This window comes from Ruditapes philippinarum, unplaced genomic scaffold, assembly GCF_026571515.1.
Source record: "Ruditapes philippinarum isolate M1 unplaced genomic scaffold, ASM2657151v2 ctg766_1_1_1_1, whole genome shotgun sequence".
Taxonomy (NCBI): domain Eukaryota; kingdom Metazoa; phylum Mollusca; class Bivalvia; order Venerida; family Veneridae; genus Ruditapes; species Ruditapes philippinarum.
In genome coordinates this window covers 208,831-236,242 of record NW_026861034.1, presented here as the reverse complement: position 1 = coordinate 236,242, position 27,412 = coordinate 208,831, and the positions used below count along the sequence as shown (strand labels likewise).

Sequence of the window (27,412 nt, the reverse complement as noted above, 5' to 3'; positions counted from 1 at the left end):
CAATACAGTGTCATTGACTTCCATTAAATATTCGATTTCATTCTTTCAGATTTAATAAAAGAATTATTGACAATCCTTCAAAAACAGACAATTTAAAATGAATTTGCACTTTCTTTCTTTTTTTTTGTAACAAAGAACTAATGAACACATTTTTCCTTGAAATTTTACGCCATCACTTAAAAGGAAATCAGAAAGAAAATGTTTTGTAAATTGTGACTGTGAATCATCTGCCCTAAAATAAGTTTCAATCGCAGATAGCAACTATTGTTTCGCTTAAAATGTTTTTGTTACATGAAAAGTTTCGATAAATTCAATTTGTCAGTTTTCATTTTGCCGTTATGTGTAGCATACATTAACAGTTAAAAAATAACGTCCCTGTACTACAGGTATAGACAACATTAGCAAATGTTACTGCAATATTATAAAACAATTCTTAGGATGAAACAATAAAATGAAATGACAGATCATAAATTGGTATCCTATACAGATTGTTCAATAAAATGAATTTTTAAATGTGAACCACCTTAAACAAAATGAGTGAATATTTACAAAAGTGAACAACGTTCATGGACCACAGTTTTACAAATTCTACCTTAAAATAGAGAAAAACGGAATCCCTTTAGTACGCACAAAACGACAAAATTGAAAATGATGAAGGCTCGGTTTTAATGAGCCTTTATATGGACGGAAGTGGAAAGTGCAAGTTACTGTACCTATCCTCTTGCACCGGTTTAAGCTAAATTCAACATTTAAACATGGAAATGGTGAAAATTTGAATTTAGGAACATCTGCAGATGTGTTCATACCTGAAGATCATCATGGCCAAACTGATCAAACCAACATTTAAACATATCGTACGTAGAAACACCCGCAGATGTGTTCATACGACAGGAGACTCTGTTAATATACTATGAATATTATATTGTGACAGTATGTCTATGTATCTTTCTATATAACTCCATTACAATATTTTACTGAATGTCGTAGTCATATACACATCCAAACAACAAAGTTGTTCATTATTTCACAAATTGATTTCCTTTAGGACATGTGTCTGAGACATTGTTAAGTTGTGTTGATGATATAAAAAATAAATGTTACATTTCTCCGGAATCTCAGCTAACAAAGCTATTAAAAAAGAAAACAGTTTGTTATAAAAACTTAAAAGCATAATGGAAAATGTTACAGCAAAAGGCTAATATAGAACGATAGCAAGATTAATGAGGTTTTGATCTCATTCTGTGAGAGAGATGCACGTTATTCCTTTATAGATTTTGTTTCTTACGATAACAATTTGTACTTGACTTTGTCAAAGGAGACTTTTAAAAAATCTAGAAACAAAGTGATCCCTCTGAAACCTTACCGCTATTAATTTAAACAAAGTTCAACTTATAAACACTTTTTAAAAAAGAACAATCTCATGAGACAGTTAATATTTTACTTCTTGGAGAATGAGTGAACGAATTAGACGGGAAGGGGAAGAGAACACAAAATAATGTTTCAAATTATTTTGCATTTCCTTAAGAATGATGTGACTAATTACGAGTTTCAGATTTTTAAAGTTAATAGACTTGACAGTGAAAATAAAGCACTTTGTTAAGGGAAATAATCGTGTTATAATTTATTATCAAACGGCTTTTATATAATATCAATGTCGCATAAATAAAATCAGTTATATAAAATTGCCTGAAAAACTGTTCTTTGCACCTGCCTAAATTTTGCGAATAAATGAAAAATGTCTAAACCACTAGATAAATTTTAACCAAACACCCAAGGAATGATCCTGAGGTGACCTACAAATGTTATATAAAAATTCTAATCCGACATACGAAGAGTTAACAGGGGGCGTGGACGGTAGTTTGCACTTGACAGTACCGTCCATGAACAGGCTAAATCAAACCGAGCTAGCAAACATTTTCGGTTTTGCTGTGTTGGGCTTTCTTTAGGGAATCTTATTTTATCTATTTTTCATATATATATATAAGTATGGAAAGCCTTGACTGTCTTATGATTGTAAAAATGAACGTTGTTTTGTCACTCTTTCTTCATACAATGTGCACTCATGAATATAGTATGTAGATGCATCCTTATATGAAGTCAACTGAACAATATATGATGTCAATGTGTCTTTATATGATGTCGACGAATCATCATTATACGATGTGCATTTATGAATGTATGATGTGGTAGAATCATTATATACAGTCAACTTATCAATATATAATGTCAATCATTCATTATACGACGTGCATCTATTATTATACGATGTGCATTTATGAATAAATTATGTGGTTGCATCATTATATACAGTCAACTTATCAATATATTATGCCAATCTTTCATTATACGATGTGCATCTATTGTTATACGACCGCTGCTTTATATGAAGTGCAAACATCATTATATCGTGTGCTTCTGTCATTATACTGATGGGGTTAAATTTACCGGGTTATATCTCACTATGCACCGTTCGTGGCGATTCTACATAATAAAGTGTTGTTTTGACTCTATATAAGAATGGTTCCACATAATATATTCGTAATTGCACATCATATAATGAAAGACTGACATCATATAAGGACACATACACATCATATAATGTTAAGTTGACTCTATATAAAGACGGTTCCACATAATATATTCATTAATGCACATCGTATAATGAAAAAATGACATCATATAAGGACGTTTTAATCATATAATGTTAAGTTGACTGTATATAAAGATGGTTTCACATAATATATTCATTAATGCACATCGTATAATGAAAGATTGACATCATATAAGGACACATTTACATCATATAATGTTAAGTTGACTCTATATAAAGATGGTTCCACATAATATATTCGTAATTGCACATCATATAATGAAAGACTGACATCATATAAGGACACATACACATCATATATGTTAAGTTGACTCTATATAAAGATGGTTTCATATAATATATTCATTATTGCACATCGTATAATGAAAGATTGACATCATATAAGGACACATTATCATCATATAATGTTAAGTTGACTCTATATAAAGATGGTTCCACATAATATATTCATTAATGCACATCGTATAATGAAAGATTTACATCATATAAGGACATATTTACATCATATATTGTTAAAGACGATTCAACGTAATATACTGAAAAATGCACAGTCTATATTGATAAACTGGCATAATATAAGGAGACATTGACATCATATAATGTTGACTCTATATAATAATTATTCCACATAATATATTCATAACTTCACATCATATAATGACAGACTGACATCATATAAGAACAGACTGACATAATATATTGTTATTTTGACCTTATATAAGGATGGTTCCACATAATATATTCAAAAATGCACATCGTATAATGAAAGATTGACATCATATAAAATATGAAAAACAAGATCAACAAGGAAAGGCGGCGTTCAATGAACGCAAGACACATTATCATCATATATTGTTCAGTTGACTACATATAAAAATGGATCCACATAATATATTGATGGGTGCACGTTGTATAGGGAAAGGTTGACTTAATATACTGCATTACACTACGCTTTCCTCTTTTGATTACATCTGACGGACCAAGTGGGAGACTTAATACATTAATAAGATGTGAATTATCTTAAGAATTGAATATTTGAATACTTACAGATCTTCTTTTGTTATTTTAGTAAAAATTCATACAATTATTTTATTCAATTTCGAACAAACATGTGTCTTAACATCAATATTGAACATTAAATAATTGACAGTTTTTAAATGACTGACATATGTCTGTCAAATAGGCTATGTTTACAAGAAAGAAATTCATAACATTATAATCAGTTAGAAACAGTATATGAATGTCCATGCTTTAAATGCACCGATGTTTTACTTTTAATTCAATCCTAAATTATTTCGAAAGAAATTTTGGGAAGCAAAATTATTTATTTTGATAAGACATAATTCAATGAACAATAATTGTGATATTTTTTTCTATTTTTCTATTTTTGTACAGCTGATTGATATAAATCCAGTATGATACGTAATAAAAAGAGCATCGAAACACGAGACTATCTGATTTGTACAAGGGGGCGTAGCCCCCGAGTATTACTGTATTCCTAGAAATGTTCGCGGATACAATATTTCGCGTTTTTCACAACGTCGGCATTTTCGCGGAGACAAACTTTCGCGGATATGTAGTAACCGCGAATTCCGCGAATGTTAAGTCGCTACGGCCTAAATTACAGCTTTTGGAGGCTACGTTTTTGATGCATGACCTTGCCTGTTGGGTGTTTTTAATAATTTTATTTTTTTGACAAGTCGCGCCTAAAGCGCAACGTTACTCGATACATTTTCATCTATTGACTAGTTGAACAAGGACGGTTGTTCCGTGAACACTTTCATATTTCCTTACCTTTTTTCATTATGTTATTAAGTAAGATTTAGTCAGACCCGTTCGCTTTAATTCTCATTTGAATCCTAACTGACTTTATCTTCAAAATGTCGATACGTATTTTTTTACACATTATCGGACTGTACATCGCTTTCATTATAACAACATAAAGGCTGTTTATCAATGTAGCACTTTATCGCTTTTGTACTTTTAACAAAGGATTACACCTACTCCAAGCAAATAAAATCCAAGTCATTCAATGTTTGCAAACTGTAAATGCGTTTGTCAACGCTGTGACTAGCAATTAACGTCGATAAGCATGATAATTACTAATAATTGATATTTTCTTTTTCAGCGTGCAAACTAGTATCAATAACAAACATAAATTATTCTTTACACATTTCTATAGCACCTGTGTTTATATGGTTTTTTTTGTGTAAGTAGATTATAATAAATATTCTGCACTTTTTATGTTATATTTGGCTGAAGCTAGAAATGTTCGCGGATTTGTTATTAGTGACATATTCGCGGCTATAAAGATTCGCGGAATCATGCCTACCGCGAAAACCGCTAACTTAAAATGCGCGAAATCTTTTCTAGGAATACAGTAATCAGATTGCCGAGTGTTTTGATGTTCTTTCTCTTTTGTATCATAGTCAAACATAAAAACACATTCCCTGTTGTCGCAATATGAAACCCCGGAGAAAAGTAACCAATGAACGAGCATCTGAATATGATATTTCTGTCGCTATCCCATTCTCTGCCGTCGCAATATGTAAATCCCAGTTAAAATGAACCAATCAATGGGCATGCTCTGGAGTGCGGATAACTAATACCTGCACTCCAGTTAACGCACTGTGCATGTATATGTATACGATTTAACTCTGACACATTTTCAACAGAAAGGTCCCCAAACTATGATACAAATAAATTATAATTACATTTACTAAAAAAAATGCATGTAGAATGTCATCTTTGTTCTTTCAATTCCCATAATATTCTATAATTAACAAAGAATCTTAATAATGTGCAAGGACGTTTGAAATCTATTCAAATACATAAAGATTGTAATAATCTAGGTTATTTGAAATCAGTAATATGATGAGAGCTTGTTTTTTTTTGTTTTTTTTTTTTTTGTTTTTTTTTTTTTGTTGTTTTTTTTTTTTTTTTTTTTTGGGGGGGGGGGTCTGTTTTTTCAGTAATGAAAGATGTCATCGTTTTCTAATGCCATCTTTTTAGTATAAATGTTGCGACTCTGAATAGTTAGTCTTATATCCAAAATCTATCAAAGCCTTTGATTTTTGCCATGGATTGAGAGTAGAGAAAGTCATTTTATTAACTTTCGCATTAGATCTAGTATTTGGTTTTTGAAAATTTGTTCAGCACGACATTATTATTGTGTGTACATATTTATGGTACTATTCATTTATAACCTTGCATTGACAATTTTTTAAGTTTACAGTCGACTCCGCTTATAACGAACTCAATGGGACAATTTAATATCGTTCGTTATATCCGTAGTTCGCTAAAAACGAGGAAGCAACAACTTGCCGACTTGTTTGGGTAAATTAATTTGCCGTTAAAAAGGCATACCTGTCACTGGTTACCGGTGTAATTATCTTAATATGTTAACACTTATAATGTTCGTCCGGATATGGCCTGTTAAGTGCCAATAAACCAAAACAAACACACAAACAACAAACAAACTGTTCCTTCCTTGTATTTGGTCTTTTTCTTGTTTGCTGGTTCACATATTCCTACCTGAATACTGTTTAATCACTCTGAGGTTATGTTGCTGCTTTGTCTTTTGACGTCTTAATTTGTAATATTCAGGCTTCCCATTATATTACCATTTTTTCTCGTTTAGTGCACACGCATTCTCTAACTTGAGGGTCATAAGCCGCGTTCATGGAATGGCACGAACGTGGCACATTGAAATGTTCGTGTGCGAGTCAATCCTGGACGCCGCCCCTAAAGTATTCTTATACTTTAAAGATCTTCCAAGCTTGAACAAGAAAACTGACATAAATAGCGTTTAATATATTGTTGGTAAATGTAGGACATAAAGTTCATACACTGAAACGTATGAGATTTTTGATGTATGAGAAAAGAGGGTATATGACTTGCACCAAAATATCCGGAAAAAGATTAATTGACCCACTGTGTTTCTCAGATGTATGTCTATGTTGTTTCATACTGTTTTGGGGACACTTTTGCTTGTGTCCCTTGTTGTTTTTTCTCGACTACTGCTAGTATATTCCCCTTTGCCCCTTTTTTTATTTCTTTGATTTACCCATTCCTCCCCCGCCTTCCCCCGGTCATCTGTCCCTTCCCCTTTGTGGGCCTATTATTATTTTCTTTGAATTCCTAATCAGTTACAAATTATTTATCATTTAATGATTAACGTGTCGTTGCCCTGTCCTTTTTATGTTTGGGGTCCGCCTGGGCTCCTTGCCGTTGGTTCTTGTTGCTGGGTCATATGGGGGTTGCGTTCATTGAACGCCGCCTTTCCTTGTTGATCTTGTTTTTCATATTGTATTTGCGTTTCAAAAGTATTCTCATGGGTTTAGATAGTGTCTTGTAATATGAGTTTATTTTATATCACAGAATCCAATTTCTGACAGCCTCCATCTAATTTAGTAAAAAAACCGAACTACATAAAAGTTTATTTTACGTTTGGGACTCCTATTATGTGCAATACAGTTTACTTTTGCCTTTTTCCCGACATTTATAGGTATATAAACCAAAATGTAACTATTAAATCTATGTGACTATGTGAATGATCATACAGTTGTAAAAATCTTGAGACACCTTTTAAGTTGTTGCCGCACGATCATAATTTTTAATAGAAATTCTAATTTTCCAAGATAAATGTTATGAATTGGTTACTTAACACATAGAGAAACACAGACTCCTCAAGACCGCCTTGAAAATGATACTAAAAACAAACAAAAAATTCCAGTACAAGTACATGTGGGAAATTTGCACACATTGCATAGCTCATCAATCTTAAACCTCTGCAAATTAAAATAAAGTGTCAAGAACAATAAAAGAAAAATATTGCCACAAATATCAATCAATGTCCATCAAAAAAATGAATGTTAGATATCAGTTTCCAATTCAAAAATTAATTTCCAATTCAGTTGTGACTTTGAAATAAACTGGACTATAATGATGGTCTTTTATATCAAGAATTGTTATGTTGATAGTATTTTGTTGATAGTATTTTGTATTATACATGACAACAAAGCACGAACAAATTATATTTTTCCTTGGAATTTGCGCTCGAAACAATAAAAAAACAGTTAACTTTGCTAGTTTTGATTAAGCCTTTTGAATGTTAGATATGCAATCAATTAAATAATTATTGCATTGACACAACAGTCAAATGGTGTCACAAGTGATTACTTTTAATATGTTACATTATTAAATAACTTTAAGACACAACTCCATTGGTAAAATTAATTGAAATTTTGAATGCCTGCAATAGATACTGGAAGTAGTAAATAAACAAACTATTTTCTTTTGGCCTGACTATATGGAAATGACTTTTGATATTCTGATGTCTGTCTGATAGTTTATGAATCCACTGCTATTTTGTTTAGGAATTTTGTATTAATTATATTTTCTTATATCATTGAACTATTTATAAAGCATTTATCTCGTTTTACCCTTTTAGCACTGAAAATAATAAAATGTTATCTTTTTATAGTCAAATAGCAAATATCAATATCTAGATAAAAGGAGTGTTTATGACACGTACTTGACAGTGTATGATATACTAGTAAGTAATAAGGTTGATGTAAACAAAATTATGTTACTGACATTTTTATCGAAAATAACATTTTTATGCTACGTTTTGGTACTTATTCTGGTTACATGAAATAACCTAAATAATCTTCTGGTTTGGCAGCATGTTGTATGTAAATAGTTAAACCTAAAATAAACACACGCACTGTTTTAAGCGGTTCAAGGTGGTATTTATGCTATATTCTTTCAAAATGTGTTTGTGACTAAAATGTTTGACGGACATACAAGATTTAATTTCAAATTGAGATAGTTTGCAAAGGTGGATGATGCAAAAAGTAGCATTCCTGGTGGGTTTTTTTTTTGTTGTTGTTGTTGTTTTTTTGGTTTAAAGTTACAATAGGTTATCGCATGCACACTAACTACAAGTAGTATTTTCCAAGATTATCAATTACGGGCACTGTCATGCGAATTAGCAGAAAATGAATGAAATATTTGCCTTGCAAATTCAGATTTTCATAATCAGGTGTGGATGTATTTTTGCAAGTTCACTGAATAAACAGTGAGAAAATTATTAAATATATGACTAAACACTAGATAATGATTTTAAGTACATTCACAGTAAAGTTCAGTCCATAACTAAATCAATTCTAATTTAACATAAAATTAGTTTTTTTTCGATTTGACAACTTTCAATGCAATTAAACTGCTTTGTCGTCAATTTCAAGAAAATAATGTAACTTCAAAAATTAAATGAATTAAAGTGATAAAATTGATGGTATTTTGTATTTAAAGGCTTTTTCTAATTACAGTCATTTTACTTTTAAATACCAGAGAAGAATCAATCGAACAAGAAGCCAACTAAAACACATGTAAATAATTATCAAGAGATTTCTAAGAACGTGTGCAAAATATTGATAAAAAGATGCTGAAATGTTTTATAGGTTAGTTGATTTTACGTTAGATGATTATAAGAATTGAAAAGGGAAAGCACTTCGCCAACCTAAATAAAGGTCACTGTAATGAAAGCAATGAGGAAAATACGGCTGTTAAATGTCTCCAACGAAAGAAACATTATATGTATAACACATTTAGTAAAACGTTTAGAAAATGTAATTGGGCTTATCAAATTAAAATTATACTTGATAAATGCGGACTTTCGTATATTTGGCAAAACCAATTTAGCATGTTAATTGGTTACAATATTATTAAACGACGCATATTAGATATTTATTATCAAAGTTGGTATTGTTCTATGAATAATTCTAGTCGTCTAGATACATACAGTTCTATAAAATATAAATTTGAATTTGAAAATCATCTTGATTATATTAAGGACAAAAGATTTCGAGTTGCGCTTACAAAATTTCGCACATCATCACACGACTTGTTTATTGAAAAGGGAAGATATACAAACGTACCTAGACTGGAAAGAATATGCAATAATTGTTCTTCGAGACAAATTGAAAACGAATTTCACTTTTTGTTTTCATGCTCACATTATGCTGAACTTCGCAAAAAATATCTTAGACGCTACTATTATACATGGCTTATATTGCAGAAATTTACTAATTTATTATTTTCTGAATCTAAAATAATTGTAAGAGATCTTTCTAAATATTTATATTATGCACATTTGATTAGAAAATAGTTTTACATAACCTCAAACACGTCATAATTATGAATTCATATGTTTTATATTGTATTTTTGTGCTCCTTGAAAAATACACGTCTTCTGCCTATAGTTATGTTGTATGTGCTATAAACATTATGCTGCTTGTGCTATTGTATGTTTAACGCAATGAAATTATTTGAGTTTGAGTTTTGAGTTTAAGAAATAACATTGGCCTAAGCGGTGAATATCGGCTATTTAACACCGGTTTGGAGTTTTGATGTGCAGAAATTGACCACGAAGGCCGTAGGCCTGAGTGGTTAATTTTTTCGCATCAAAACGACAAAACCGGTGTTAAATAGCCGATATACACCTCTCAGGCCTATGTTATTTCGATTCTAACACGATAAAACAAGGAAGATTACTAATGTTTTTTTTTTCAAGCGGAAATAACTTCCGGTGCCGATTTTTTTATAACGTTGTTCGATTTTCGCACCCTACTGTTGCGAAAATATAGAAATTATTAAACAAAAGAAATAATAAGAAAAAACGTTATTTTATCAAGTTTTCAACAATAAAAACTTACGTCGTATTGAATTTACATCAGTGCTCCATTTATCATTCTTGTATGCATGAAATAACGTTAGCTTGTTTATGAATGAGTTGTTTACTTAAGATGACTTCATTACGCTGCTTACGGATTGGCGCCGTTTTGTCAAAATATTTTTTAACTGATATGAATCAAATATTCATTAGTTTTAGTTTAAACATATTTTATTGCATTTAATACATGTTTACAAATAAAGCATACAAATAAAGTATATATATACATCAAAATGCAAATGGGTTGGGCAACAAGTTCTCACAACATTAGATTAAGCCCTTCCCAGAAATTAATTTTACAAAAGAAAATACTTTAAGGCAACAATGATTATTTAAACATGCATATAAACTTAAAAATATGTATTTCATTTTTGAACAGTTCATTTATTCATTAAGATTTAATGTACAGTTTTGATTTTAAAGTGCGATCCATCCACAGGTTGCCATCCCGATCTCACCGTAGTTGTTAAAATAGTTGAAGTTTGGTTTTTGGGGAAAGATTGGTAATGAATAATGTTATTTAAGAACCCTGGATTAGAACAAAAAAGCCAATGTAATTGACGAATTTTAGTATAAACACAAAATGAAAAGTCAAATATTATCAAAACGATGAGTTGTCTTGACAAATTTTTGAACTGATTCGAAAATGACAACGTTATCTTCGTATTCTAAATTTTCACGACCGAACAATAGTGTATCAATGTTTAATGGATGGTAAGATCGAGTTTCTCGGAAGAGTATTATTCGTTGTTCGACGTAACGATTACATTTGAAAAAGAAATGCTCGGCATTTTCAATCACAATATCACATTGACAAAAAGGGTCTTCGCGCAAATGGTTATTATATAAATCGTTATTTAAATTACTACAATTATTTCTTAGACGTGTATGCAATATTGACTAGAGAGATATTATCAAAAACTAAAGAGGGTTTGATTTCATGATTTTGAGAGAAGAACATAACTTCTGTTTTATTTGGGTTAAAATTAATCAACCATTGTTTAGACCATTTATTTATTTTTTCAAGGTCGGAGTTAAGAGTACTTTCAATGTAATTTAGATCGTTAGAGGAAACGGATAAAGAGCTATCGTCAGCAAAAAGTCTTGTTACGCTTAATAGATTTTCAGCAATATCGTTCACATATATAAGAAATAAAAGGGGACCAAGGGCCGAGCCCTGTGGGACACCCGCTGGTATATTTAGCACTTCCGAACATTCAGGACCAATAAAAACAGATTGTTTACGATTAGATAAATAATTTTCAATCCATGTAAGAAGTTCATTATTTATACCATATTGTTTCAGTTTGAAAAGTAAACCCGAATGCCACACCCTATCGAACGCTTTTGATATATCACAAAATACAATGCAAGTAGATTACTTTTTGTCAAACGATTCACAAATTTGATGATACATGTCGATTAGTTGATAAAACGGTCGAATGGCCCGGAAGAAACCCTGATTGTAACGGATATATCAATTTATTACAATGCAAATGGTTATATATATGCTTAAATACAATTCTTTCCATGACTTTCCAATGCAGCTTATTAGTGATATAGGTCTATAATTGGAGGGAATATGGGGGTCACCCTTTTTAAAAAGGGGCATAACATTTGCAAGTTTCCAGGAACTGGGATATGAGCTTCATTGAGTGATCTATTAAAAAGTACACTAAGAGGATAACAAATACTGTTTCGCGTTTCTTTTAAAATTCGATGGCTAATTTCGTCCGGCCCTGTTGCTTTATTTAAAGTTAAATTTGCAAGAATATCTTTTACCTCTTGTGATTGGATAGTGAAATTTGGTAATATGCTCTCCGTTCTAGGAAAGAAAGGCGGTAATTGGGTATTTGATGCATCAACGGTAGAAAACTGAGATAAAATATTCGTTTAAACAGTCAGCTTTTTCCTTATTAGAGCAATAACATATTTCGGCGTCATTAACTTCAGAAAATAAAACTGGAATGTTATTACAATGACATTGATCGTTATTATTTTTTTAATTAACATTTTAACGGTTTTCCAATAAAATTTCGGGTTATCTGATTTGGCTTCCTCTAATGAAAATTCAAGGTTACTATAAATAATTCTTTAGCGTGTTTTTTAAATTATTAACTTTATTGCGTAAATGCTTGAATCGGCTCCCAGTCATTAACAGATTTAGTTCTAATAGCGATTTTTTTCGTTCTATCTCTTTTTCTTGAAAATCGCCGTATTTCCGAGTCGTACCAAGGTCGATCATATTGACGAATAGTTACATAATTAGTTGGTATGCATTGTTTTACTAATTCAGTAAGTCCTGATGTAAAATTTTCGCAAGCATCATCTACAGAACGTGACAAAAGAAAAGCCCAATCATAATTAAGAATTAAGTTATTAAGTTTGTCGAAATCCGCTCTTTTGTAATTCCAAACTCGACGTTTGTATGATTTAAAAGTCTCTTTTTCGAATTTGATAAAAATGTAAGTCCCGTAGTGGTCACTTATGTTGTTTGGTGTACATGAAATACCCGAATTATATATGCTTATAGAAGAGGAAACTGCGATCGGATCTAGAAGAGTTGAAGAGTTTACCGTAAATCGAGTTGGTTCATTAATTACATTTTTCAGGTCATTAATATCAGAAGAATATCTCTAAATTTGTGATTATTTCTATTAAGCTGGTCTTCATTAATGTCACCTACAATAATTATTCTTTCACTGATTTCAAAAGCTTTTTCAACGCTATTACTTAGTTCTAACCAAAAAGAAGTAGGACCACTCGGCTGCCTATAAACAGTACAAAGTAAGATATTTTCATTTTTGTGTCTAACTTCGACCCAAAGACAATTCATTTAGATAAAATTCAAGTTCATATTTATGCTTAGAAATTACTTCATCGGACATATATATCAGAATTCCCCCAGAATGACACGAGACATCTTTTTCTATAAAAATAATAATTGTCTATTTTTTAAACTATTATCGGATACTGAACTATCAAGATGAGTTTTCCGTAAAACAAAGTATGTCGAAGTCGAGCCAGTTGTCTTTTAATGTGTGAAATTTTGTTACGCACGCTTCTAATATTTTTGACTGTATATTGATAAACAATTAAGTTGCGATTCACTGTTAGGACCGGGATTACTTTCAACGTCTCCACTAATTATCAGTAATTGTAACATGATAGTGCCCATTATAAAAATTAGACAGTTTAAGTCAAAATTGGAATCACAACCCTGAAAGTTTCCAAAATTGAATGATTTCTCATCACATACTGATCTGTACAAACAGGTAAATACAATCATATAAAAAGTATAATAAAGCTATTTGCTTGAAGTTGCCTAAAATAGTTTTCTTGGTGAATACATATATAATTTACACATTTTTCATATATCCCTGCAAACCGATATAAAACAATCCTATCGCCACCCGCCATTCATTTAAACTATTACCTATTTGGGTAACACATACATACAACAATAAATTTGACGAGTGGGCGACAGAAATATTAGTATTATTATATAAACATTTAACGACAGTTAACATACATGGATCGGGAAATATGGCAACCTGTAGAAAAATGAATCGCATAATAAGAATAGATTTTAAAAAGTAACAAGTAAAGAGTGTGGTTATGAAAATTATCATAGCGATATCTGTAACATAACGGGTAAGAAAAGCGACTCGTATTAACTGAGATAAATCATGCTTTACTATCATGTAAAAACACAAACTTACTGTTATATGACTTCACATATATCGAATTTTATTTCGCTTTTCCGACACGCTAATATCAGCTTATCATTGACGCCATCTTGAATCATATCCATTCATTAGTTAGTGTATGTGAGCTATTATTTCGGTATTGTATGAAAAGAAAACATTATATGAACTGAAAATATAAATAAAATTGCTTTTTATTGTTGCATTAAAAGGCCTTGTAAACTATATAATCGAGGGTGAAAACATAACAGCCGCATATACAAGTAGTCCTTAACCAGTATTTATTTGCAGTTTAACACCGGTTTTTTCTTCTTCTTTGTCTATAGTGACAAAATCACGTTGAGTGTTAGAATTTAGAATAAACATAGACTTGGAAAATATGTCAGCTATTACACATAATGACTGTCGCGTGCTTACAGGTAGTATTGTCGGTCAAACGATCTGAGGTTGCGGGTGTTATTCCGACGGAAAAGTTCTGATTTAATATTAAGTCAAAATTAATTCTTATTTTAAACTGCTCCGTCTTTACATCAATTGTTATATTTCTTGTTCATTTTAATTCAAAAATAGTATTTTCATTATCGTTTTTTGTATAATGCGCAAACCGATTGCGTTAGGGTTTTGCTGGTTATACCTAACTTCGTGTGTGTAAGTTATTAAGTGTACATATTTGTTTACATCAGACCGAATATATACACCTTTTCTAGTGAAGTTTGTTCAAATCAATAATCAGGTAAGGAGAAAATAATAAGGTGAATATTGCACACTTATTTCTAGCCTCAAAACCAAATTTAATCATCAATATGAAATATAAATTGCAGAGATTTAATAACAACAGATAAATGTAGCATTTATTAAAAATTTTACACATGTTACCTAATAACTAATCACACTAACATCCATTGTTACACAATTTTCCTTTAAAAGCGTGATATTCTTTTAATATCTAAGATAGTTTTCCATAGCTGTTTCACAATAATTAGGTTAAAAGAAAATTGTCATTTCCCTCATAATTGATAGTACTTTTATGGAAGAAAAATGGCAACATCTCAATTTAAAATAACTAAATATTTGTCTCTGTAATATATTTTGAGCGACACACATTTCTTCTTGATACTTTTGCAACACAATATGTTTCCTAAAAAAGACAGTTATTGTGTTTACGTGGTAAATCCTTGCGCTAATTACATAGCAGTAATAAATAGAAAACACCATCAGAAAATGCTTTTACTTTCTTAATCAAACTAGTTAACGTTAAATATACAATGTACACTTTATGGCTTGTTTGCGCAACAGATAATGCTTTTTCAAAACAAAAGCACGCGTATTTTACTATTAACCGAATTGTTTCTACCTTGAATGACACAATAATTACGTCAGTAAATATCTATCAATCTGTTGTAAGTTTGATAAAAAAACACAAATGAAATAAAGGATAGCATCATGGTGAAGAGTGTAGGGAATGATTCTGCACATGTGTAAAATACTTTTTCAAATTTTCTTATTTCTGTATACTGATAGAATTTACAATACATATATTTCCCCATTGAATGAAATTAACAAAAATATGTTAAACATACGTTATGTTTGTTTTAGACAGGCATATTTGGTGTATAAATCCCATTTAAGTCTGCGTGTGTATATATAAAGTTTGTTTAACCTGAACATCAAAACTTCTTTCTTAATACAGATTAGATGTAATTTTATTGAATCATTGTTTCAAAGTCAATAATCATAATATTACTCGATAACTTATTCGGATAAGTTTCATTTGTTTCTGACATACCTTTAAATTAGTTAAAAATGTACGATTTAAAATCATTCATAATTTTAAAGATATACTATGCTCAAATTTGATATTACAAAAATTTGATAATTGCTACACTTTCTCTTTGTAAATATAAAATGTCATGACAGGCCTGTAATTGATTTTATTGTGTACATTCACTCAAAGAACTCTTTTATACAATTCCATCAAAAAACATCATTGATTATTTGAAAGAGATAAACTTGTATTCTAGGATCTAATTGACTCATTTTTATTGTCATTTACAAAGTTTTACATAACATTTTAAGCCTATTATAACATTCGGCAGTTATCCCAATCGATATGGCCAGTTATGTGTTGATGTGCCGTAAAAATCCAAACAAACAAACAAAATATAAAATAAACACACACAGTAGATAATGTTACGTGCGCAGCTTCCCGTTACTTCCCGTACATAGTTAATTCATTCATGTAAATAGAATCAGTTCTTAAAACATTCTGATTATCACATTTTCTACGGCAAATTTTGATAAAAATGCATCTGAGTTTATATATAAGTTGTAAAACAACACACATATGACATAGTCTTTCATTGTTTTTATCTTCTGTACAAGGAATAAACAAATAATGCCTTTTATTACCCTTCCAGATTTTTCCGCCTTTTTGATTGGATACTGATCACCCGAAAAGAAATTGATATAACCGAGCCAGACGGGTAAATATACACACTAAATTTCCCCGTTTGTACCAACGTTGTAAACAACATGCGCTGAGTGATGCGCGTACGGTTCGATTTTACGCGGTGTAAATTCCGATTTAAAAGGACTTTTTAACTGTCAAATTGATAAATATTTACAAAGTAGAGTAATGATACATATTACATTCAGTATATCGAAACAAAGATGACCTTTGTGAAAGCTTGATATTTATTTACAAAAATGCGTTCAATTAGACTACTCCCTTTTCTCTGTGTTACTTCGTAATGTGTACGGAATAAAATACGTCAGGTTATTATATGTAACGTTCATGTTTGTGAACGAAGATTCGGTATGCCACTGACACTCCGAATCTGCGTAATTCGGCACGTTTCATCTTGAAACAACAATCGATTTATTAAATAAATCATTCCTATAACTTCGGCCAGGGAAGGTCTCAATAAAATTATTATTCTTCGTTTGGAGTGATATATGTGTTATACTATTACCCCCCCAACCTGCCAAGATAAAATCTCTCCCTACAGTTCTCGGTGAATAAATCTTAACAAAATATAAAATAAACACACACAGTAGATAATGTTACGTGCGCAGCTTCCCGTTACTTCCCGTACATAGTTAATTCATTCTGTTATTCAAATTAGACATATCCAGTAGGACTGTCATGGATTTCAATAAATTCCAGTTATGAAAATAGCATAGTATTCTTTAATAAATAGAAGCAGATTGTCCTTTTATATAGCATGTAAATAGAATCAGTTCTTAAAACATTCTGATCATCATATTTTCTACGGCAAATATTGATAAAAATGCATCTGAGTTTATATATAAGTTGTAAAACAACACACATATGACATAGTCTTTCATTGTTTTTATCTTCTGTACAAGGAATAAACAAATAATGCCTTTTATTACCCTTCCAGATTTTTTCCGCCTTTTTGATTGGATACTGATCACCCGAAAGAAATTGATATAACCGAGCCAGACGGGTAATATACACACTAAATTTCCCCGTTTGGTACCCAACGTTGTAAACAACATGCGCTGAGGTGATGCGCGTACGGTTCGATTTTACGCGGTGTAAATTCCGATTTAAAAGCACTTTTTAACTGTCAAATGATAAATATTTACCAAAGTAGAGTAATGATACATATTACAATCAGTATCGAAAACAAATATGACCTTGTGAAAGCTTGATATTAATTACAAAAAGTGCGTTCAATAGACTACTCCTTTTCTCTTGTTTACTTTCGTAAGGTACGGAAAAAATACGTCATGTATTAATGTGACGTCATGTTGTGACGAAGAGGTATCATGAAGGGAATCTTATTTCGACGTTTCATTTGAAACAACAATGATTTTTTAAAAAATCGTCTAAACTCGGCAGGGGAAGGGTAATAAAATTATTATTTTGGTTTTGGAGTGATATATGTGGATATATTACCTGCCAAGATAAAATATCACCCTCGCCTAACGGCTCGGGTGATATAAAATCTTAACATCACTCCAAAACCAAAATAACATATTTATAATATACTAGTAAGCAGGAACATTTCTGCTAGGCATGCTGTAAAAAAAAAAAAAAAATTAGCCAAAGGCAAGTTTTTGTCGATATTTGCTAATAAAAGTTGTTGTTGTTGTTATTCTTAACGGTTTATCATCATGTCATATAAACAATGGTGTACATTTCCATGTAAAGGAGTACTTACACGCAAAACAATAGTTTCATAATTCTACATTAATTGGATATATAAATGGGTAATATCAAAACAAAAGTATATATGACAATGATATATCACAATATACTGTTAAGATCCTACGGGAATCTCGGGGAATATTGGGAGAGAATATTGGACGTTCTATATATATTGTAATATTGCTTCAGAGAATAGTCATTTTAGAGACATGAAACATTTTCTTCTTTGATATGATTCGTTTTTTGTACAGTCGCGGTATAATTTAATATACTGTAAACAATCTATAAACATTTAAGTGAATGTAAAATGGCAAATTGTTGCAAATAATTTTGATTTGAATGTTTTGCAAAAACGTCTCTTGTCTTAACATAAAACGTATATAGTAGAACGGTAAAACGGAGAAAGTTTTATATCTTTTTTTTTCGGATATCAACTGTTAAGGTTCTAGGAAACAGAAAACCAAACACATAAGGATATATATGTTATATTTGTCTATATATTTTACTGTCATTCTTTCATTTGATAACCAATCCAATTACACGCATAATTAACAATGAACAAATCATCTCTGAAAAAAAACTTCAAAGTAATACCTTATAAAAGCCAATTACATATTTTTTACCCAAACTTTAGGTATTAATGACATCTTCAAGAACTGAGAAATGAACCACATATATTGTTATATTGAGATAATGTCCATTTCACGAAATTTAAATCGTCTTGATGTCACAAATTACAATCGTGACATATTTATATCTCTAATAATACTCATGATAAAATTAGCGCTTTAATGAACCACTAAATTTAGAAAGTAAAAAAACATTGTTGGAAAATTTCTTGGAATCAATTTGAGTTTGACGCAATCTTGATGTTATGTAAGAATTTAATATTCTTGTACTTATTCACAATAAGATAATTATAGACACCTTATTCATTTTGAGAATTCGATTATTAATTATAATAACAAAAATGTTGTTCTTTTTATAATTTTATTTTAGAAGTATGTTATTATATTAATAATTTTTTCTATCTGCGCGTGTGTAAGAGTAATTGTGATATGCCTTTTTAGAAATATAATCAAATAATATCTCACTAATTATATCACATAATGCATAGTACATTAAAATCTTTATAGAACAAATCAAAAGTGTTTTATAAGTAAGCAATACCCGTTAAGAACACACTGCTTCATTATTTGTTTCAAGTCATCAGTAAAAAGCTTCTGGTTATTATCCTATTGAGATAAGATAAGTACTCATTTATAAATGCACAGGTTCAAAACCTTATAAATATAATACACTTGTGGGTAATACAAATATAAATAAGCAATATAAATAATATGTTTTAACCATCTGTAAACAAATGACCGTTACATCTTATTTCATCACACAAGACAATACAAGCGGACAGTTTAATTGTCTAAACGTTTCATGATAAAACTACATGTAATTTCATGTTAGCAAAATAAATTGACGGATGCATTTTAAAATCGGTTACATACTGAATACTTAGGAAGGGTTTATAGTTTCGATTTATACGGCGTTCTTTAGTGATTCCATATTCTCAATTTTGATAGAAGTTTAATTACAAAATTTCTTTTAAGAAGATTTTACAGAAAAATATATAAAATATTTAAAAGGTATAATTTCATCTTCTGCTGCACCAGTTGTTGTTGTTGCTAATGCTGCTGCGTTCATTTCTGCTGTTTTTGTTGCTGCTGCTGCTGCTGCTGTGGATGATGAAGAAAAAAGAAATCTGATTAAATATATTCGTGTAATAATAGAAAGTATATATTAACACAATTTTAGCAACGGCAAAACGCTAGTTTGTTTGTCTATTTACAAGAACAGGGCGTGAAGTGGTTGCATTCTTGCTTCAAGCGAGAAAAACGATTGCAAACTTGACAAAATGGCTACCGAGGCAAATGAATATTTATAACATCGCCATTTATTTTCTTATTTTTTGTTTTGTCGACTTATCAATATTGTGTTTTATAGTTTAAGGTTGAACTTTATCTTTCTACAAGAGAATTAGTTGAACTATTCGCACTCAAAATTACAATTATTACAAACATTTGCCCCATTACTCCCTATTTTAAAAAAAATGGGAGAAAATTAAAATTTTTTTAGCCCGTTTTACAGTTAGTGATCTCGACCCGGGTTTAAAAAAATTTCAAAATTTTAAAAACTAAAACGTTTCGAAAAAGAGGGAAAATTTTCTTATATTTTAAAATTGCATAATTTTGGAATTTCCAACGAAAATCTAAAATTGAATAGCATACTTCCGTTTAGTTTGATTAATTAAAGATAATAGCAAGTTGAGAGTGCTAGCTTTTGTTATTTTCTGGCTGTATTATGACAGATATTAATGGATTTCATTAAAGAACATAACTGACATAATTATATTTTGGATGGTTGACACATTTGAAGCATTTTGAAAGGGATGTTATAATTTTATGTTTAAAAAAACAACAACAAAAAAAAAACAAGTGTTATAGCTGTATTTCAAAAATAGTTTACATTGAATTTGCCTTCAAACACATCATCATGCTTTACTTTATTTTGGATGCTGTAAACGAGTACTACACAGCTGGAATCTGACATATCTAGATTATACCAGTTCTAATTGTTTAAGAACAGACATATTTTTGTTACTTGCAACCATATATATTATATGTTTATGTAATATGACGACATTTTGAAGGCTGAACAGATGACGTTGGTGTATGAAAATAACACTTAACTAGCTTGTGTTTAAATACTCAATACTTAAATAAAACAAGTCTGTCATTTATTAGTGTCAAACTTTTATGAATGTAAATCAGTAAAATGAACGTTATGCTGTATCACAAATTACTTAAAAACAGATTGAATGTTAAAATAAAAAAAATCTCTTCAATTCCTAAATGCAAATTGTGGTTCAGCTGGATTGCAAATGAGTGACTTTTTTGAATCTGTAACAGGATACAAATTTTTTTTTAAAAAGCTTTTAAGAAATAGAAGTAATATAAAATCAAAGGTCTGAATGGACATTTAAAATTCAATGGATATTATTCAAAGACATGATATCGAATATTCTTGTGGTTAAAATATGCAAATCTGCTTATATAACAAATGCATTGCCAATGTCAAAATAAAGGTATACTTTCAATGTAAGATTTAAAACTACATGTTGATATCGGTCATCATGATTTGTGCTATACATGCAGGACGATTGTTTTTATTACCAAAGCAGGACAATAAACATAACAAAATAATTATGATAAACAAGATAAGTCATCTTTATTTGTTAAAACATAGTATATACATAAATAAAAAATTATATGTTATTTGTCTAAGTTACAATTCTGTCATAAAATAATTAACCACAAAGAATGATCAATTTTAAAAAAATATGATTACACCTATGTGTTGCAGTCTCATTTAATAACGACCTATAATTTAAAGTTACTTCAAATCCATCTATTAACAATACGCTACATGATAATTTGTATTGTCTTGATATATATTACGATTCTATGTGAGAGATGAACTACTCTCAGGTTACAAACAAGCAAGTACATACGAGGTTTATGAGGACATCAACTAATGTTTTTCTCACGCAATGGTTTCAATATGCTAAGTGTCGCACTTATTTTTCGGTAATCAAAATATCTCGTGTACAGTAAACATTCTCTTGACAATAAACAATGAATGTACAAAGAATGGAATAGCAATGAGATACAGCGAGCAAACGACACATGTCAAACGTCAGACGATTTTATCGCTCTTTTCATATACTTTTTGTGATGTAATCTTATATTGTAATATTTACGAATGAATTAAATATCTCGAAGGAATTGCCACAACTAGTAAACAGGGTTAGATGTGTAAAATTGTTGACTTTGGGAAAAACGATTATTTTCTCTGTAAAGAAAAAGAAAACATGTAATATAATTAGGAACGGATATACCAAATAGTTTATAATAATTATATCAACAATTTCATAGCAAAATTAACACATATACACACGATATGAACACATATTAAATCAACTCGTTAGCTAGCAAAATCACATTTACCTACCTTTCGGTGAATATTCCTTTTGCATTTGCGAAGAATGTGTAACTGTATTGTTAAGTAACAATCCATTGATGATTATAAATTACAAATATGTCATAAGATTTTATTGTCGTAATCAAATGTGCATGTTATATTTATTTTCACTCTGTGTAACAGATAGTCTATGACTCGTTATTTATAAAAGTAAAGTGTCTAGTGGTTCAAATATTATATCTCGTGAATATAAAACGTTATAATGATAATAAAACGGACTTGTACTATTGTTAAAACTCGGATCAATGAACTTCCGTCAAGGATGAAATATTCTTCTAATGCTCGACAACCTTTCTCAGTATGAAAATGAATTTGATTACAGACTCTGTTATGTATGCATTAAGTTTCTTCATGAAAGCACAACGTCTCACATCTAGCTCCCCAATCAGGCTATTATAAAATATTTAAAGCTCAATACCGGATATATTACCTGGAATCATTGATAAGTTTGATGTCGACAGTGCAAATGTGACAGAACTTTGCACAAATTACATTGTGATGAATGCTGGTCAATGGACATTGAAAACATGAAAGTAGTATATATATTTGGCATGTTTTTATGGACCAGCCACATGTCAAAAGATGTGGTATTCGGAATCACAACAAAAACACATGGATATTACAGACTGGGTTTCATTAAGTCTATACATCAGGGATAAGTAAAGAGTGCAACATCTCTCAAAACCCCTAGCACCGGCTTGAGAGGTACTCAATTTTCAACAATCAAAAGTGCTGAAATCAATGTTAAGTCTAATTGATTGTGACGATAAGGATATTAATGTACTGCTTGAATTAGTGGTAGGAGAACTGAGCTATAGCATGCAGGATTCATATAAAAGACAATCATAACAAAACAATGTATTTGTAAAAACAATAATAAACAAATATATAGCCATTTATGAAACCTCTGAAAACCGACATCCTCTGAAAGTCAGACTTCTGGTCAGAGTAAGGTTTTTAAGGAATTTACTGTTATAAAAGTAATATATCTTTGCATTTTATTGGTCTGAGATTCAGTATGAATATATTTTAATTAATTATATATGCTTAAATTATTTTTGTATCAAAACCATTTGAAACAATCTTCGGGTCTGCTTCTTGAAATAAATGTTCCTGGAGACATGGTGTGACACTGATAAGGCTGTTAGTTACAATCATTGGTTAAATCAGCACACACATTATACACGTTCAATGTACTCTCTTCAAATATAACTCAAATCAAGAGCAATTTCTATTCCCGCATTCTGACAAAAAACGTTTGATTTCTCACATCTTGGACACTTGAAAGAACGAATTAGTATTGAATTGCGAAATTGTAGAACTAAACATCTGTGCCTAATGAGAGACATTAATAATAGAACAAATGCCGTGTCGCAAAAGGACAGTTAAGTCGCTTTTTATAATATTTTATAGCATTTTATATTATATATTTCATCGATTTTTTAACAGTAACTTACTGTATTGTTTTGTAATTATTAAGCAAGCAGCAAAGCAAATATATATATATTTGTCTTGTAGTTATCATAATAATATAATGAAACATTTGTAGCGAAACGCTGTATCTGTCAGTCAATGTACAAATGGCTTTAACATATAATGACATGCGAGGGGAAAAACGATAGAGTATACTTGCTATAGACATGTTGAACAAACGAATTCCGGCGAGAAATATATACTGCTCTCTAGCAGAATATTGTCCAATTTCATCCTGTCAGAGGAGGCGAAATACTTTGGATTAAAAATCCATTATTAGCCTGATAGATTTTGGAGCAGAGAACTATAATTGGAAATATCGGCTGACGTGATTACAATGCTGAACGTATCTTATATTTTCTCATTGAAGTAACTGGGCATGCATGAAGGATAAATGCAGTAATTCTAGTATTTGTAAAGCCGATGTTAAATATACCGCACGAAATAGGATTAACATTGTAATCTGTGAGTGACAAAAATTACACATTGAATTTAATTTTGAAAAGCGCCTCCACTCTTGGAAATGTTAAATATAAAATGGAATATTAACAGAAATCTAGCGTTAGTTTGTGTGGATGGATTTTAGAACATGAAATGTATTTATTTCAATAAAACCAATCAACTTTTAACATGTGTAAATATGTAATATTGTGATTTGAATTTGTATTCGGTTATATTTATTACATTTATGTGATGCAGTGCCATTGATTTAATCAGCAAAATTGTTTTGGATAATATATTAAATCTTGATTGGAACACTTAAAATTTTTATTAACATGATGAATTATATAAATTGAAGATATAAGGTATCCAGGTATTACATGCTTTTTTTAATTATTTTCTTTTCCAAAGTACGATGTTTACTCTAAATGTATTACAGAAAAAGAAAGATACAATTTTATAAAGCCAAAACTGGAGCATGTCTTAGAGGAGTTTGGAGTAATAATTATTTTCAAAAGGGGACGAAACTACTGGCACAATCATAATAACATAAAAATGCAAACAATATGAAGATATTATAATGTTGATTCAAACGGAAATTGAACGAAACAAAGTAAATGAACGCTTCTTTTCGATATAGCAATCATAACTGATAAAAAATATCAAATGTAGTAACACAGTGTGCAAAGTTTGATTTCTTAAAAAATGAGACTATCATGTTTCGGGATGAAAGAGAGCGGAAGTGAGTATTGAACATCTATAATGTTGGATTATGCATGATTATATTTGTCTGCCTTTCAGATGTCAAATATCGTACAATGTTGACGCCTCAAAGGAGGGACGGACAGTAGGTCAAAATTAACATATACATGACAATGCGCATACCAGACAAAAGCCACGGATCAGCTTTAATGCGCCTGTTATTTCAAACATGAATAATTCTTCCCTTAGTGTAAATGTAACGTCCTCAAACATCAGTGCAGATGGCGAAAAAGGATTAAAAGGCTATCAGTATTCATTATTTATTGCTAATATAGTAATTTGTGCGTTAAATCTTTGTGGCAACATCGGGGTGCTGATACTTATATGTCAACGAAGATTACTGGGCAGAACTACAAACGTTTTTGTTTTTTCGTTGGCAATGGCTGATACCATTTGTTGTGCAGCGGCAATTCCATACAACGCAATGTTGGCTTTGGACCGAGACATGTCCGTCTACTTATGTAAAGGATATTTCTATGCCCTTTGTATTTCAAGAACAGCCGTTTCGTACACAGTAATATTACTTACAACGGAAAAAATATTGAATATTTTGCATCCATCACGATTCATAACAGCTGGAAGATGTTTGTTCTTTATTAGTCTGGTTTGGTTTTTCTCATCAGCATATAATGTTTGGACCGTTGTTTTCTATACCATATATGATTATGACAAAGTAACATATATCGAATACATGATGAATTCTGCGACAATTCTCTACGGAAAGAAGTGTTTCTTCTCGCATAGGTTCGAAGCATTACGAAAAATATTCTTATCGTTAGACTTTTTGATGCTATTTGGCATACCGTGTGCAGTATTGTTCATTGAATTTTGTGTTATTCTTAGAAAGCAGCATGGCACAATAAAACAAAGATTTGAGACTTATTATTACATTATGAGATTCATTTTTTTCATATTTCTCGTGTTCATGGTTTGTCATTTACCATTTGAAGTGGGGACATTGATAAAAGAGGGAAGCCGTGATCCGGATGAAATCAGCGAGTTATTTTATGAGATGTCCACCACACTGTACTACACACGAGGCGTGTTGTATCTCATAGTGTATATGTATTTTAAACAATATGTTTGTCGACGGAGTAGGAGATTAAATGCATCGAATTCCTCACACCAGATAAACAGAATATATTTGGAGTTACCAATTCGGGGACAATGTAGGGGCCTTTCGTTAAACGAATTAAGATTATTGAAGTAATCGCTCAAATATAAGTTGATTGTTTCTGTCATTGTATTATGTTAAATAAATAAATATATTATGCTTTTTATTAATGATTGAAAATCAAATTTTATTTTAAACATTTTATAACAAACGTTTGTTATTGTACTAGCGTTATTAAAGTATTACATTTTATTGTTGTAGCCTTATAAATAAAAAGGATTAAACATACAATATAAACCTTTATAAAACAGTCCACCCGATATTTTATTCGCAGTAATTCTATTAATTTGCAAGTTGATAAAAATAAGTTATATTTACTGTTTGAAATACATAGAAATATAATACATTGAGTGAACACCAGATGCAATATTTTCACGAGTTGCTTAAAAGAACAGCTGGTGTTCACGAATAAAATATATTTCAATATTATATGTAAAACAAACACATTTTCTTTTCATTAACGCTTTTAAGTTTTACTGATTTTGCCGCGTAACGTCGCCCATTCTCCTTTTTGACGTCATTACATCTTGACGTCATATCATCACTTTTTAAATATGGTTCTGTTTAATTTCTTTAAATGTTACATTTTTATCATGACATATGCTGGCATCGACTTTTTTCCTAAAGATGCAAAAATACTTTTGAATTTTTTTTGCCTGATATTTTGGGGTTTTTAAAATTAGGGTTTTTTAATCCCTATTAGATCATTCGCTACAAATAAAATTTTATTTATAAATTTCGCAGGATTTATCGATTTAATGAAATAAACATTTTGATATATTTCAGGAAAAAAAAAGGGGGGAGCATGAAAAAAACCCCAAAAAACTAAAACATTTTGGGTTTTTTTATAAATTGTAACTTTCGATTTAGGGAAAATTTAAGCCTTTTTTTTTGTTTGTTTTTGGATTAAAAAATATATTTTTCTGAAAACTCCATTCCCTTCTTTGTCGTTTTAATGTTTAAAGGGAAAGTGAAAGCGGGTAATTGTTAATGGGACATTTAAAAAAGCAGTGTATGCTGTAAAAGGAAGAAAAAAAGAGAAACGCATTTAGGGAGTTGCATATTGAATGCTAATGGAACAATTCCTTGTTCGGGTATTATAGACATCGTTATTCGACGCGATTTTTTAACAAATATTTTTGATCATATAGTAATCTCCATACTGGTGAATTACCTAATACATACAATATGAGCTGTGTGCACTGCAATCTTAATTACCAAGGTCGTAACAAACATA

The 27,412-nt window shown here is 30.5% G+C and overlaps 1 protein-coding gene across 1 annotated transcript; it reads left to right on the top strand.

Annotated features, from left to right (window-relative positions):
- Positions 1–24,028: 24,028 nt before the first annotated feature.
- LOC132714319 (delta-type opioid receptor-like) lies at positions 24,029–26,407 on the top strand. The gene has a single exon (XM_060697160.1). The coding sequence runs from the start codon at positions 25,171–25,173 to the stop codon at positions 26,209–26,211; it is 1,041 nt and encodes a 346-aa protein (XP_060553143.1). The 5' UTR covers positions 24,029–25,170; the 3' UTR covers positions 26,212–26,407.
- Positions 26,408–27,412: the final 1,005 nt, after the last annotated feature.